This window comes from Durio zibethinus, chromosome 18, assembly GCF_047325235.1.
Source record: "Durio zibethinus cultivar Kanyao isolate XHJ-2024 chromosome 18, ASM4732523v1, whole genome shotgun sequence".
NCBI classification, from domain to species: Eukaryota; Viridiplantae; Streptophyta; class Magnoliopsida; order Malvales; family Malvaceae; genus Durio; species Durio zibethinus.
The window spans coordinates 23326028-23338530 of NC_143179.1; the positions used below are offsets into that span (position 1 = coordinate 23326028).

Consider the following 12503-nt stretch of genomic DNA (forward strand, 5'->3'; position numbering starts at 1 on the left):
TTAATATTTGATTTGATTATATCCTTGCTCTTTGTGATCTGCATGTTGACCTTTTTCTCTCTCTCAGCCTCAGTTCATACCAGCAAGACTTTCATGCCCTTTTCCATCTTCACCTCCTCTCACCATTTTTGCTTGATTTCTGCTCAGTAAAAAACATTAAGGAGGAACAAAAGAACACGATCTCCTCGTTCAATCTATTCAACGTTAAGATGGAAATCAAACAATAACATCAAATGCTGCAAAATTAAGATGGAAATCAAACTAGATACGACAAGAAAGCCCCACAAACTTGTTAAATCTATTCAACATTTACATTACAAAATACATGATCATTGTAACTAGTGACCAAAATGAAGACTGCGATTAGAAATTTTGTTAAAGATATATGGAGAAATCTCTGAAAGAATCATGATCTTTTTATTATATTAATTAAAAATTCACCAACGCCCATAAGAAACATATATATATATATATGCCAAAAAAACCACACACACAGAGTGCAGGATCTTGAGCCCGAGTTTTATTACTTAGAGCTTGACCGCGGGTTGATAGTTTGTAGCTCATGCTCAAGCGCCATGTTGCCTTGAGTGAAGCGGGGAACGTCGAGGAGTAGAATATTGTTGGCCCTGCCGAGGGGTACTTGAAGAATGAATAAAACCAGATTTAGAGTCGTCCTTTGATTTTTCCTTATTAAGTGATTCAATCCGTTCCAATGCTTCCACAACTTGTTTCATGGATGGACGGTTTTTAGGATCGTGCTCTAGACATTTCAGAGTGAGCTCGGCTGACTGTATTGCCGCCTTGGACAAATACTGGCCCTCAATCCGTGCATCCATTATGGTTTTCAACTTTCTTTTCTGAGACAGAGTTGGTTTAAGCCAATCAACCAAATTTTGCTGCCCATCTGGTCGCTTTGTATCAAATGCTCGCAAGCCAGTCATCATCTCAAGCAAAACGACACCAAACCCATACACATCACTCTTCACATATAAATGGCCTGTTGAGCATATAATGTGAACTATAATGTTAGCACTTAGCAACAGCAAAAGTATTGTCCCAGCACATTGCTTTTTAATGTTACATATGGTCATCTAAAATGCAACCTGACTGACCTTCATGCTTAGAAAAACATTTCTTTTTCCAGTCTCTCTTTTTCATATTGTTATCCAATTAATACAAAAGCAAAATTTGTTTGATACAGAAAAGTAGCTTTTTTAAGCAGTTTTGAACAATAAATAAAGAATCAAATGGGATAATATCATCACCTGTTGCAATGTATTCAGGCGCAGCATAACCATATGTTCCCATGACCCTGGTTGTTACGTGTGACTCTGCACCAGCAGGCCCCAATTTGGCCAAGCCAAAATCTGATATTTTTGCATTGTAGTTCTGTAGAGAAAGAAGAAACCAAATCGATTATATTGTTCTCTGAATAGGAATAACACTTTAAAATTGTAAAGTAATGATGGATGCCTAAACTTAGAAAGCCAAACCCTCATTTATAGCAAGACAGGCAAACATTCCTTCATTCTGTTCTATTGGATGGTCATAAAGTTTCAGTCTAAATTTTCTTGAAAAAAAGGTAGGAATCATGTCGATGAGAGGGAAATTAAAGTAACCAAATATCTTTCCAATGTAAGTAGCTTGAATTAGAATGCATGCACTTAAAATAAAATTCCAAAGGCAAGAAGCAAATAAGGACTAACCCCATCAAGCAATATATTAGAGGCCTTGAAATCTCGATAAATAACTTTCTCAGAAGTATGTAAAAAAGCTAGACCTTTAGCTGCTCCAATGGCAATTTTAAGCCTTAATTCCCAAGATAATGGTTGAATTGCTGGATTTCCTGCATAACCAAATAATCAAGCAATCAACATGGTTTTATTACCCATGGAGGTAAAATTGAATTCATTTTTCTTATTTAATTTTAAAATTCTTAATCATACGTCTGAATAGATGACTTTCCAAGCTTCCTTTTTGCATGAACTCATAAACAAGGAGCAGTTCTTCATCCTCCCAACAGTATCCCAACAACTTCACCAAATAGGGATGAGATAACCTTCCTAGAAAGTTCACCTCTGACTGCATAACAATGACAAATTAAGGAGAAGAAAAACAATTAGCAATTTTTCTTGAAAGGGGCGGGGGGTGGTAGGCGGGGCTGAAGGATTGATGGGAAATAAAGCTAACAACAGTAGGAGTGCAAAAGAATAGAGATTTCGAAATTTTTTATGATAACATCAAGGTGAGAATCAAATAATACCTGCCACTCCTCAAAACCTTGAATACTTTCATGCTTCAATTTCTTGATCGCAACAATCATTCCAGAGCCAATCTTGGAGGGTGTTAAAGTTTTTTCATCAACCCAACCTTTGTAAACTTTACCAAAACCCCCTTCACCCAACAGTGTATCACCTTTGAAGTTCTTGGTTGCAGTCTTCAGCTCTGCAAAAGTGAAGACTTTCAAATCTGGTGTTTCCAGGATCCGACCATCTGGGCTTCCCTCCTCCACAATTTCACTTACTGCCTCTGAAAATTGACTCCTGCAATTGCTAGCACTGCTAGTTGCTGAAAATTCTAGGTTGTTGCTGCAGTTATTTGATGTACCTATTGCAGATCAAAAAAAAAAAGTTAACTAAATTAACATTCTTTTGGTATCCTTATTCTATTTTTTTTCTCCATTCATGATCCAGCCAGAAGAAAAAAAAAAGAAAATTCTTGCAAAACAAATTAATTTAAAACCTCAAAAGAATTTAAGGAAAACCTTTGAAATTAAGAAGAGTTGTATTGTATATATAGTATGGTAATAATTAAATACCTGGGGTAGTAGGAATGTTGGTGGATCTGTGGCAGTGACTATTATCTCGATCAGAAGATCCCCAGCAATTACCCATATCGACAGTAACGCTTATCTCTGTTACCGAGCCTATCTGGATAAGAAGAACTGCATTCTTTGCTGTAGAAGTTGTTAAATTTGTAGGCAAAAACGCAATTAAAAGGAAGGAAAAGATATGTATATAATAAAGCAAGATAGCGGAAAAGGTCGGGTTCCAAGTTGGCTTTTTTTTTTTTTGCTTACTTTCAAGGATTTTTTAACGACCCCCCGCCCTTTTTTTTTCCTGGCTGTCAGAAATCAAGGAATCAACTTTCCTGCATCCCGAAAGCCTAAAAAATAAAAATTTTCATGCTTCATTTTCTTGGCTGTTTATTATACAATAATACTCCATAAGTCCATATGGAAAAAAGTGGTATTGTCGTGTTTTAGTATAAGAGTATAGACGGTCTGTATAGCAGCTTTCACCGACGGACTTAGCCAGGCAGGCCAATATGATGCGGATCAAGGATAGCGATAGCGATGCGTATGTCAACGACGTCGTGTAAGTTGTAACTAGTACTGCCTTGGTTGTACATATGTGAATTTCAATTACTCTCATCTTCCTTGTACTTTACTACGGTTCTATACTTTGACTATCCTAAATTTCTGTGTCTGCGTTCAGACAATATATATATATATATATATATATAAAATATAGTATAATATAATAGCATGAAATTGAGTTTAATATTACAATCCACTGTGTCCTCACGAATGAGTTCATTATGCTTGAGTTTTTTTTTTTTAGCTGTAGTAATTATTTTTGGTCAAATATAGACAGTTTTTCCTAAGTTTCTAAGACAGTATACGTCATAAATGCAGGCAAATTTAGATCTTAAAGAGGAAGGCATAAAAAAAAAAAAAAAAAACTTACACTAATTCTTGAAAACCTATTAGATTAGCATATGTTCTAGAGCATCAATAATCTTCCCAAGTATTTTTAAATTGCTTTTAACAGAACAAATATATCGGTCATTATTCATCAATATGAATAGCTTCAACTAATGAATCAATCAGAGACAAATAAATGAAAAACTTTTTTTTCAAATGCAGTTGGCATTTTAACAATAAACTGCATGATCGTAGGTCAACACTGATCCCATTTAATTCCGGAGAAGTTTGGTTCATGCAATTATGAAGATTAATAAACACACAATAAATCCTTCTTTGCAGAATGTTGGGCTTCTTTTTCATGTACAATTACCAAAATGGAAGCTTTAAAAGAACCTGTTGCACTTCGTTCTGTTTGTTGAGATTCAGATATAGCAACTGAATTAGGAAGGCAATTAAGATCTTGATCAAGTATAAGAAGACTTCTTTTTGACTAGTAGTGATTATCTCCATCCCTGGTACCTGTTTCCTTGGACGACTCCCTAGATGGTCCTCTATCTTCTGTGCCACGGCCCCTCTGGAAAATCATTTGAAGATCATTGGCAAGCGTTGGGTGAGTCTTCAGCTTGGGATTTCTGAACAAGGACATGTTATTAAAGCATAATTAAAGCAAAATGGAAGTCAAGCTTGGCAGACCAAGACTCACTCTAAAGACTTGAAAAAATGGTATAAGAAATCTGCAATTCCTACTTATGGCATGGGTCAGATTTGAGTGAAGACTTGACCATGTTGTCGCATTAAAGGTCTTTGATAGCGAAAAGATAGGCGAGTATTAGGCCAGCTTAGAAAAATCAAAACAAGGACAATCATGCTATTGGCAATGAAGTGTTTAACTTGATACGTGTTCTACCTGGTTTTCTTAAGCAATTTAGGTAAGTTGGTACTTTCTCTAGCAGAAGTTACTAGATATGTTCACATAAATACCACTCAAAACAAAATGGCTCCATTAAAGGTTTGTAAGCAAAAGAAGAAAACAAATCTATATTGAACTCATGATATGATTAGACATCAATACAGCGAAGCAATGCTATTAACACGACATGAAAAATGAAAATAAATGAATAGCACATTGCAATCCATTGAAGACCCCTCTAATTGGCTAATTCTACGCATAAACTAATGCAAAACGATGGTTCTCAATCAAAGGAGATTTTGATTACTTTGGTTCCCAGCTTAGTAGGTTACTAGCATTAAGTAAAACATCATAGTTATATGGCTCAACAATGAGGTGAAAGTGACTGTAATCTGGATGCATAAGATGTGCTAGCTTCTGAGCACGGTTACCCGCTTCTTCTGATATTCTCTTGCCTCTGAATCCAATGTTCGAACAATAATTCTATTTTAAAACAGCAAATAATCAAATTAAAATGTAAAAAACTTTCTTTTGTATTGAATTAATCAAACAAAAAAAAAAAAAAAAGACGTTGCATGCACATGTAACTGATTAATCATCCTGGCATAAAAAAAAAAAAAATCCATCCCATTCATTGAATCAACCAATCTAGCAAATGAGCACCTCAAAAGAGAAAATCTGAAAATGGATACATGGAAATGGAGAGTAAAGAAGGAAAGAAGAAGAAACAAGGGAGAAGATGGGCATGATATTCATAAAAGCAGAGCCATAAACCGATAACTCAGCCTTCAAAAAGCTCCTGAAATCGAAACCCTTTCAATCGAAGAAGTGAGGTTGCTGCCATTTCCACATACGGACCATCTTTTCTGGACACAAACTCTCTCTCAAACTCGTTTTCCTCCCGTTCTCCAAACGGTATACATGTAAGCTTCTACTCAATTCTGCAAAGAACACCAACAGAAATCAAGGAAAAGAACAAAACTTTAACCAAGCCCATGAAAGAAAAACTAAAAAAAAACATTTTTTATAAAGCAGCTTTAGTTTGCTTTTATGAGGGGATTAAGTCCTTTGTTGATGGTATTTTCAAAGACCAACAGAGTTGTCAGTGAAGGGCTTTGAGATAACTACAGAAGAAGAGTTGGGATAAAGCACAAGAATTGGAAATAGACAGCAAGACAAAGTTGAAGGTTTACCGGTCAAGAAGGACAAGTCAGCTTGATAGCTACATCCTGGCTCCAGCCATGGACCATGGTTTTTCATTCTTTTTTTTTCTTCTTCCCCTATTTGTTTGTGACTTAAAAATGAAAATGAAAAGCGTCCAAAAGGCATTTTTGGGTTTTTGTTCTTTAACTGTTCCTTGGATACTCTGTTGGACTGTTGTGTTTCCCAATGATCAACATCCCAAAATACTACGGACGAGCTCTTCTCTTCTCGTGGGTTATAGCATTATGGGGTATTTCTTAAACGAAATTGAAATTATGGATGGAAAAAGTTAGAGAACCAACTTCAATTTAGTACATGTATTTTAAAAAAAAAAAAAGGTGCGACTTTCTATGTGAAAGTGAAAATTTTGATATTGGTTACTTACTTTGGATTGGAATCGGAATCCGACGTTTTAACCTTTGTCATACAATATAAAGGATCCGAATAGTTAAAAACATCATACATGCATAAAGTCACTCATCAGTTCCTTAGGATTTCTCGTCGACACTCTACAATGAAGCTTTCATTTTGATGATGATATTTTCTTTCTCCAGGCCGTTATTACCCTCCCTTAAGCCCCACACCCACCCCCCCCCCCCCCCAAAAAAAAAAAAAAAAAAAAACCAAAATTGCGTAGAGATTAACAAATGGGTTGGTGCTTATGTCAATTAGATTAGAAGGCACCAAAACCAACTTTGCCCACGAACAAAACAAAACACTTTTAAAATGTCAATCAAATAAAAACAAAATATTTTTAAAATAAAAGAAACAAAAAAGAAGAAGAAAGAACGACGAATAAAGTGCAAAAATAAATTTTAAGGATAGTTACTAAACTATTATTGTATTCTTAAATAAGTTATTAAACTTTAATTTATTTCGACAAAATCACTAAAATTTGTTAATTATATCAAATTTAATCACTTAAACAGATTTCATCGTAATCAAAAACAAAAAAATAACATGACTACCACATAAGTTGCTATATAAATTGCAAAGTCATAAAAAAAAAAATTCATGTGAAAATATTATTTTTCTTTGGTTAAACTATCATCATTCGCAGAAATGTTTCCGTTTCTTTTTTTCCTGTCTGCCATATTCCTTCCTTTTGCTTCATTTTTGTTCTTTATTTGCACTTATGGTTTGAGTGAAAAGGATTAACTACCAAGGGTAAGTTGCAACCATGATCAATTGATTGTGATAGAACCAAAAAGAAGAAAATTTGAGGCTAGAGATAAGAAAGTTATTTGATAGATTTTATTTGGTTTCTTTTATCATTATTATTAGTGTTTTTTGTTGTGCCGTAGTAAAAAATGAGTTCATGCTTCTGTTTGACATGGGTTTTATATGATTTTTCTATGTCTATGTTTTCAATAGCCATTAGTTTATTCATTGAGAGCTTCAATTTTTTTTTATTCATAAAATATCATAGTATCGTCTTTTTGAATATTTGACGGAACTGTGTAATGTATTTATAATTTAATAATATTCGATAGCCATTGTTTAATGCTCCAACTTTGATTTTTTTCATTATGGATGAGTGTTTATTTAACATTATCTAATTTTTCTAAACATACAAGAAACAAGAAAATGATAATGTTTTTACACTAGAAACGTTTCGGCTATCGACGGCAGTTTCACCAAAGAAAAAAGAACAAGGAAAAAGAGAAAAAAATAATTCTAACATGGATTTTTTTTTTTTTTTTGACTCAGCAATTTATATGATAACCATGTAATTTTTCCATCATTGATTTGGATGAAATCTATTACGTGATCAAATTTAATACACTTAACAAACTTCAGTGATTTTATAGGAATAAATCAAAGTTCAATGACTTATTTGGGAATGTAATAATAATAATTCAGTGACTATCCTTGGAATTTACTCTAAAGTGCAAAGCAATACAAGAAATAATCCGAGAAAAAAGGGTTTTGAACCATCAAAATTATATTTATTGATAAAATTGAAATTAATAAGAAAAGAAAGCAGCAAAAAGTGAAAGAGAGGAAAAGAGAGAACAAAAAGAAGATCAAATCTCTTACTTTCGTTTCTTGATAAATAAAATGAATGAATTTTACAAAGAGATGCTAATCAAAATCAAAACTACATACATACTAAAGTCCAAAGTCCAACATCAGTCAAAAGCATATCGTTATAAGGCCTTTGTTCTAATTGAGGAGTCGACAAATAAACTTGCTAACCCTGATACACAAAATCAACCAGGGTATGATCCCAACCTGCAATTTACAACATTAATCAGAACCCCAATCAAACCCATCTTCCAATTATTGTATCCTTTTATAAGGAACAACCAAGTTTGACCCAGGTATATGCTTTGTGCTCATAGCATTAAACACCTCCATGTGGGTTGTACTCTTGTAGATAGATCATGTTATAAACAATTGGGATAACAGAGAGGGAATTCTTTGCCGGGAAGGAAGAAGTTAAAATTATGGTTAGAGGTGCTAAAATCGAAAAGATTCCAAGATTTTTTACCATGACATTGTTGTTTAAAGAACCTCCAGTCTTCCAGGATAACACCTTCCCTGCAAAATGGCAGTCAAATTCAATCAATAAACAACCGATTTTCTCAGATTTTGTGTGATTCATATTTTGTCCTCCAATTGCTTGTTGTCAACTCTTTATGTTCTTGTGTAATTTAATTCATTTCTGGCCCGGCCCAAGGGACAAACTTTTATCTAATTTTGGGAGTATGTCATTAAGAAGCATGTATCCAAATTTGATAGGCAGTATGAGCGCAATCACATTTGGAAAATTTGCAGTTGAACAGTCAAACACGAAAAATAGCTACAATCTTAGCACAACAATAGCAACAATCATTATAGTTCATTACCAAAGGGTTGCACAAGTTGCTGAGATACAGATGCTATGGGAGACCTCCAAAACCAGAAGATTAGCACAAAATGAGTTATGACCTGCAAAAGCAGACAACCAATCTCTCAGGACATTGATTAAGCAAACAAGCATATACAAACTTCCAGACAGTTTCATTACACACAGAATCACCTTTAAGATGAACAAAACTTTCAGATACAAATCATAAGACAGCTTCACCTCTTTGCTCCGTTGTGCCTGATCTGGACAACAAGTGTTTCTTCTATCAATAGAAGTGATCTAGAATAACAACTTAAGGCGGGAAAAACAAAGGAAATACCTAGAAGATAGCAAGCAAGATATGGCTGTTTATGAGATGAAGCTCTCTTTCTTGAAAAAGAAAAGAAAAACGTATGAACCACAAATGAAGAATGAGAAAGAATATCTCATAAAAGTTCAAGTAATTGAAACCAACTCTTCCCTGACTTAAAATTTACATACTCTGTACAGCATATGAAATCGATCTGATTCGTCTCTCAGGATTAAATCAACCCTTACTCTTCCTTCTTAAACTTACCAGTAAATGTCTATTGGCTTCCCTTAACACCACTTGACAACCTGATAGTCCAGAAAATTAGAACACTTGAACTTTCTCCCTAGTCCTAATGAAATCTCCACGTCAATCATTTAATTGGAAGTTGGCAAAAAAGCTTAATGAAATCCAAAACACCCCAAAAAGATTGTTCAAAGAATCAAATAAATATAAGTTTATGCAATAAAGAAAAAAAGCATTAAGTCATTAACCAATGGCTAAAATAGGAAAGTGGCCTCACAATTTGAAAGTTCCTTCTCCTTGGCAGCAGCCGACCTTCTAAGCTTAGCTGCTTGTGCAAATGTAGACGGCCTATGAAGCCAAATAGTGTTGATTATCATGCAATTGCGATTGCTAAGCCAACTCGATGGAATTAAACGCTACTTAAATCACTTACTGTGAAAAGGAGGCAGCCTCTTTCAAAAGCTGCTTAATCTCTCCACGAAGCTGGATTTCCTTGTCAGTCTTGGACGCTCCCTAACCATGTAAAAACAAAATCTAATCAACAGGGTGAAAAATCGCAAGATAACTTACAATCTTCGAATTGACAATATCAAGTAGAATTAGGTACCTTCTTTAAATCTTGGAGCCGTTTGGTAGCAAATTGGAAGACGATGACAATGAAGAAGATGAGAGGAGCTGCCAGGGATCTTCTTTGTTCTTGGATTTCTCCTTCTCCCATATTTCTCTTAACCCTTTGTTTGGTTCATAAAAATTAGCCATCAAAGACGATTGTTCAATACCAGACATCAGTTCCATCAAAGCACATCAAAGACCATTGTTATGGAATTAGGAATCAGTCAAAATGAAGATATAGAAATTAGAGACAACCCAAATGAGAATCAGCCATGAATATGGAATCGGGAATCAATCAAAAATGAAACTTATTGCACTTAAAGATAACCCACATGAAACTTAGGCTATTTTCATCGCAAAATTTTTAAATCATTTCATTCTCCTTCAAAATCAGACTAATCAAAATCAAAACCAATAGGTGGCTCTTCTCATTCGCCATCAAAATCATCGGTAAGTCAACAAAAATCCGATGCCTCACCGTAAAAGAAAGCTAAATAGCGCTAAAGAGGCGGAAGTCGTGAAGGAAGTAAAAGCGGCGGCTGCGTCGAGTGGCCAATGGAGCTTGTTGGGAGTAGAGATGTGGAAGACGCCTACGAGGGAGAGAAAGAGATGGAGGTGGATCTTGCGCCAAATTCAGAGAGCCCGAAATCTTTTTTTACCTTATTTTCGTAATTTTCTTTTTTAGGCATTTCTTTTAAGGGAAAAACTAAAAAGTAAGGGAAAATTGTTGGCAAATAAAAAAAAATTATTCCAAATTTTATATCGTATTTTCCCTTAATTTAAATATTTTCAATAACAAAAAAAAATTAATATTACTGTTTGTTATATTTTTTTTTATCTTAACCGAAAATAAAAATCCAATAATTTATTTCTTATTTTTCTCAAAAAAAAAAAAAAAACCTTTCTTTCTAATCAAACAGAACATTGTTTTTTGGGACTAAAATCAAATATGACTTAATTCCTACATTATTATTAACTATTTTTGCATATCTTACTTTTTTTCTTCATTTTGGTTTCTGACTTCCAATCGAATTGAGGTTTAGATTGGGATTCATATGATTCGGTATATTAAAGGCCTTTGGTGGCCTGCCCTCTATAAGGAGGCTTAGGCCTCTCTCAATTCTACTATTGTAAGCTTGTTTTTGGTATTTTTTCTTTTTTCTTTTTCTGTTACTGGAATTATACAATTTATTTTTCTCAAGAATTTATGCTAATGATCAAATTTTTTTATTAAATTTGGTGCATAAATTAGATGACACGAATTCAATTGATGAAATTACAATAATTAAATAAATTTATTATAAAAATAAAAATTAATGATATATGTAACATTTTGTACTTTCTCTTTTTAAAAAAAAATACCTAAATTTAAAAAACTATCAACCTCTAATTTTTTACATATAATTCTTTTTCGAAACACAAATTCTCTCTTTTTTTTTAAACATTATATATATTTTTCGACCCTCATAATGCGTGTAAAAAATTGTAATTATCATAAAATCTTTTTTATTTTGATTATATTTTTATAAATATTTTGATAATTTTTTTTAAGTGTGTAGTATATATGTATGTATATATATATATAAGTAGTACGATTAGTATATCTTCATACTTTATTTTAGATCTAATTTGTGTATAAATATAAATTAATATTTTTCCTAAAGTTATATCAAAATTTTTAAATTTATATAATATAATAATTTTATTTATAGTGACATGTCATATTAAAATTAAACTCTTCAAAAAAAACTTCAAAACATTCTAAATATATAATTAACAATATTATTGCGCTAGAATAAAATATCAAATAAACAAAAGCCTTCATTTAATCAAATTAAAATTTTTTAAATTGCATCATATTTATCGACAGCTATATTTATACGCTTATAAATTTATATTAAACAAAAATAAGTTATATATATAAATTATGAATATGTTACCTGCGATATATATATATATATATATATATATACTGCAGCAACTTGGACAATTGTCAAACTAACTGATTTCAGCACTGGACACATACATGTCTTGTAGGCAGGCACAGATTATACAGAGATAGGTGATCATCAGTTCAGTTAGCAGTTAAAGAATATATAATTCTGGTTTCTTTCTTGTTGGATTGGATTAATAAGACTTGGAAAACTGGAGGCACACTAAAATTGCCGGGGCTGTGCATGAAAACGGGTCAGTACTTAATGTACTAGTAGATTGAAGGTGGATGGATAACTGAAACGTGGGTGTCGCTGGTAGGAACTGCCAAGTGGTAATTGTGTGAAAATAATAATATAAAAAGGTAGTAGGCTAGGCTAGCAATAGTCCTAGTATTTTGCTTCCGACAGACAGAGGTGCACTTGTGTCAGGAAAAAGAGGGATGAGAGAGGAGAAGAGAACACTGAAGAGCCACATCATTCAAAGGACTCCATAAACGTTGTGGGGACAACAACTTAATAGTCTCCATAAAGGGGTGGGACCCAATAATTCAAAGGATAAAAATTGGAAATATGAAATTAATTCAGTGATAATCATATAAAACATCTAAGCAAATAAATCAAGGTTATTATTACTATTATTCTCCTAATTATGGAAGTATGGATGCATGCAGCAGCAGCATATATACCAAGTCAAGGGAATCAATTCTTATATATATATATATATATGTAAGGATGCTACTTACCCA

The 12503-nt window shown here is 33.3% G+C and overlaps 2 protein-coding genes and 1 long non-coding RNA gene across 5 annotated transcripts; all 3 read right to left on the reverse strand.

The window, feature by feature from the left end:
• Nucleotides 1–398: 398 nt before the first annotated feature.
• LOC111300148 (putative serine/threonine-protein kinase CST) lies at nt 399–3490 on the reverse strand. 2 transcript variants are annotated; one of them, XM_089748068.1, is made up of 7 exons: nt 3080–3490; nt 2819–2956; nt 2264–2607; nt 1947–2082; nt 1707–1846; nt 1266–1389; nt 399–997 (listed from the first exon to the last, which is right to left on the reverse strand). In XM_089748068.1, exons 2-7 carry the CDS (start codon nt 2892–2894, stop codon nt 567–569), a joined length of 1251 nt encoding a protein of 416 aa, XP_089604194.1. In that variant the 5' UTR covers nt 2895–2956; nt 3080–3490; the 3' UTR covers nt 399–566. The 2 variants fall into 2 exon arrangements, with proteins under 2 accessions (XP_089604194.1, XP_022751539.1); XM_022895804.2 differs by having other exon boundaries at nt 2819–3489.
• A 615-nt stretch (nt 3491–4105) lies between these two features.
• LOC149513904 (uncharacterized) lies at nt 4106–6136 on the reverse strand. The gene is made up of 3 exons (XR_016330118.1): nt 4927–6136; nt 4229–4341; nt 4106–4117 (listed from the first exon to the last, which is right to left on the reverse strand). It is a non-coding gene; the product is annotated as an uncharacterized LOC149513904 (long non-coding RNA).
• Nucleotides 6137–7844: 1708 nt separating this feature from the next.
• On the reverse strand, nt 7845–10506 carry LOC111300149 (protein GET1-like). 2 transcript variants are annotated; one of them, XM_089748069.1, is made up of 8 exons: nt 10302–10501; nt 9819–9942; nt 9645–9724; nt 9489–9559; nt 8848–8918; nt 8675–8756; nt 8317–8366; nt 7845–8057 (listed from the first exon to the last, which is right to left on the reverse strand). In XM_089748069.1, exons 2-8 carry the CDS (start codon nt 9927–9929, stop codon nt 7989–7991), a joined length of 534 nt encoding a protein of 177 aa, XP_089604195.1. In that variant the 5' UTR covers nt 9930–9942; nt 10302–10501; the 3' UTR covers nt 7845–7988. The 2 variants fall into 2 exon arrangements, with proteins under 2 accessions (XP_089604195.1, XP_022751541.1); XM_022895806.2 differs by having other exon boundaries at nt 7845–8366; nt 10302–10506.
• Nucleotides 10507–12503: the final 1997 nt, after the last annotated feature.